Below are 3,392 nucleotides of genomic sequence, written 5' to 3' on the forward strand. Positions count from 1 at the left end.
CACCGTCCTTCGGATGAGACGTTAAACCGAGGTCCTGACTCTCTGTGGTCATTAAAAATCCCAGGATGTCTTTCGAAAAGAGTAGAGGTGTGACCTCGGCATCCTGGCCAAATTTGCCCATTGGCCTCTGATCATCATGGCCTCCTGACAATCCCCATATCTACTGATTGGCTTCATAACTTTGTCTCCTCTCCACCAGTAAGCTGGTGTGTGGTGGGCGTTCTGGCGCACTATGGCTGCCGTCGCATCATCCAGGTGAATGCTGCACGCTGGTGGTGGATGAGGAGATACCCCCTGACACTGTAAAGCGCTTTGAGTGCCTAGAAAAGCGCTATATAAATGTAATGAATTATAATTATGTGAACAGGGAGCCTCTTCCAGGCGAGTGGGACAGTGGTTTAGACTCATTTCAGAAGCTTCTGTTTCTGCGTTGTCTGAGAGCTGACCGGCTCACTCACGGCCTGCAGGACTTTGTGGCTTCACAGCTGGGTCAGAACTTCATCGAGCCACAGGTACCCACACATATGCTCTATATACGCTGTGCTCATATCATCATATAATAGCGTTAACAATCTAATAGCATTTTGATATTAACGGAACACTGTTTGTGTAAGAACTTCGCATTAGAATGTTAAATAAACAGAGGCTAATTTGAATTCACCCTGTAGCAGGTATTTGCATATTTTTGAGTCATACTAATAATGTTTTTCTGTATGACTCACTCTTTTTGGTTTTGGTTTGTCATTCCACCATGTTTCTCTTGTCTCTCAGACATCAGACCTGTCTGTGGTGTTTAAAGATTCGTCACCTTCCACCGCTCTCATTTTTGTGCTTTCTCCTGGTACCGACCCCGCTGCTGACCTCTATAAGTTTGCAGAGGTCATGAAGTTTTCAAAGAAGATGACCGCCATCTCCCTTGGCCAAGGACAGGTCAGAACACAAAACATCGAGAGTTAAACATATGCAGAAACTGATATCATAAATGTATAGTCAGACTAACGCCTGTTTCACACATACTCCGTTTGCGGTGTGTATTTTTTTCCGCACCCATGTTAACGGATCAGAGCGTTAACACTGCACACGGTTGCGGTCTGGCAGTGCGTTCCAGGAGTGATGCAGGAGTCTATTTTTGCTGTGCTGCATGTGCTGAATTAAAGTGACAGTGCTTTGTTCGCAGTAAAAATGAACATGGATTGACACGGAAATGTAGTAATTTCACAATAAATAGATATAATTAAAGTCTACTGTGTTTCACAGGCTTTTTGGCTTAAAACAAAGAAAAGTGCACTTTTAGATAAACAAGGCAACATATGCACTTGTATCTTGTGGAGGTAGAAAAACAAAGTTCTTTAAGACCCGCGGGACTGTTTGTAATAAAGATTTAAATGTAAAAGGCACGAGAGCCGACGGTTTCTGTCAGTGGTAAGTTTATTTAAAATATTTGTGATAGCCTAACACAAGAAAGTAAAAAGTAGGTATGCTGTGTTTAAATGTTTCCACTTGCTTGAGCAACTTAATATACAAATCTAGAAGCCAAATGCATTTAATACATTGTTTATATTAATTGAGTTTAAACGTGAATATGTCTATGAAAGATTGTGTAACTGTACTGTGATAAAAGAGGATCACATCATCACAATGCTGAAAAAGCACTTTCAGTATAGGCTAACAAAGATTGAATTTGAAATCAAAATAATGGATAAATTTAGTGCATACGTTTTAATAGCATTTTATATATATATATATATATATAGTCGCAGGGTGAATGAGAACACAGACTCGGTACTGCTAGAAAGTGCCCCGGAGGGTGATTTATTGACACACACACTGATCACACGTGCTCAGATGAATGGTGCTCGGTGCAAGTCTCCACTCGGTGCTCGTGGGGTGACCGCTGGAACGTGGCTGGTGCCCCGTGTAGGCCGAAGGGTAGCACCTTGTAATGCCAGTGGCCATTGGGAGGGCTAAAAAGCGGTCTTCTCCCGGGTGCTCTGGGAGAGGGGCACCTGCCAATATCCTTTGGTGAGGTCCAAGGTGCTGATGTATCGAGCCTTGCCCAGCCGGTCCAAGAGCTCATCCACCCGCGGCATGGGATAGCCGTCAAAGGCGGAAACTTGATTGACCTTCCTGAAGTCGTTACAGAACCGGAGGGTGTTGTCCGGCTTTGGAACCATCACTATTGGGCTGGCCCAGGGGCTACGGGAGGGCTCGATGATTCCCAGTTGGAGCATCTTCTTTACCTCCTCCTCTATAGCCGGCCGGCGAGCTTCTGGTATCCGGTAGGGCCGCTGCCGGACTACGACTCCTGGTGGTGTGCGGACCTCGTGCTCGATGACCGTGGTTCTACCCAGGGTCTCACTGAACACATCCTTAAACTGATTGACCAGGGCCTCGAGTTCTGTCTTCTGGGTCGCCGACAGCTGCGGATCTACGTCCACTACTGGAGGGACGGTATGGGCCAGCGCGGCGAGTTGCTCGGGCCGGGGAACCCACTTCTTGAGCAAGTTAACGTGGTAGATTTGCTCCGTTCGTCGGCGGCCGGGTTGCCGCACACGGTACGTAACCGGTCCCATTCGTTCCACTACTGTGTAGGGCCCCTGCCAGGTCGCTAGGAACTTACACGCAGCTGTCGGGACCAGAACCACCACACGATCGCCCGGCTGGAACTCCCGGGCTTGTGCGGGCCGGTCGTACAGACGTTACAGACGTTGCTGGGCTGTCACAAGGTGTTCTTTAACAAGGGGCATGACTCGGTCAATCCTTTCTCTCATTTCTCTCATGTGCTCGACGAGGCTACGAAGTGGGGCTGGTTGGTTCTCACAAGCTTCCCGAGCGACGTCTAGAAGGCCCCTGGGTTGTCTCCCAAACAGCAGTTCAAAGGGGGTGAAGCCTGTGGAGGCCTGTGGTACTTCCCGGACTCCAAAGAGCACGTACGGGATCATGAGGTCCCAGTCACGCCCATCTTCGGCCACCACCCGCTTCAGCATCCGTTTGAGCGTCTGGTTAAACCGCTCCACCAGGCCATCCGTCTGCGGGTGGTAGACCGACGTCCTCAATTGTTGGACCTTGAGGAGGTGACAGAGGTCCGCCATGACCCGGGACATGAAGGGGGTACCCTGGTCAGTCAGGATTTCCTTTGGGATCCCGACGCGGCTGGCCAGCAGAAACAGTTCGCGGGCAATGTTCTTGGCGTTGGCCGCTCGAAGTGGAATGGCTTCCGGGTACCGGGTGGCATAGTCCAGGATGACCAGGATGTGCTCATGTCCCCGGGCAGACTTCGGCAGCGGTCCCACCAGATCCATCCCGATCCGCTCGAAGGGCACATCGATGACGTGTAGTGGAATGAGCGGGCTGAGAGGAGGATGACAAGGAGACGTCTGCTGGCAGGTGGG

General features: G+C 49.5%; 1 protein-coding gene across 1 annotated transcript in view; it reads left to right on the forward strand.

Moving 5' to 3' along the window:
- dnah1 (dynein, axonemal, heavy chain 1) overlaps positions 1 to 3,392 on the forward strand; it is a 40,444-nt gene that overhangs the window by 28,447 nt on the left and 8,605 nt on the right. The window contains exons 64-65 of the mRNA XM_016521962.1: positions 368 to 512; positions 772 to 930. Coding sequence (XP_016377448.1) covers positions 368 to 512; positions 772 to 930 — 304 coding nt within the window. The remainder of the gene's footprint in view (positions 1 to 367; positions 513 to 771; positions 931 to 3,392) is intronic.

Source organism: Sinocyclocheilus rhinocerous, unplaced genomic scaffold (assembly GCF_001515625.1).
Source record: "Sinocyclocheilus rhinocerous isolate Xijiao unplaced genomic scaffold, SAMN03320098_v1.1 scaffold899, whole genome shotgun sequence".
Taxonomy (NCBI): Eukaryota; Metazoa; Chordata; class Actinopteri; order Cypriniformes; family Cyprinidae; genus Sinocyclocheilus; species Sinocyclocheilus rhinocerous.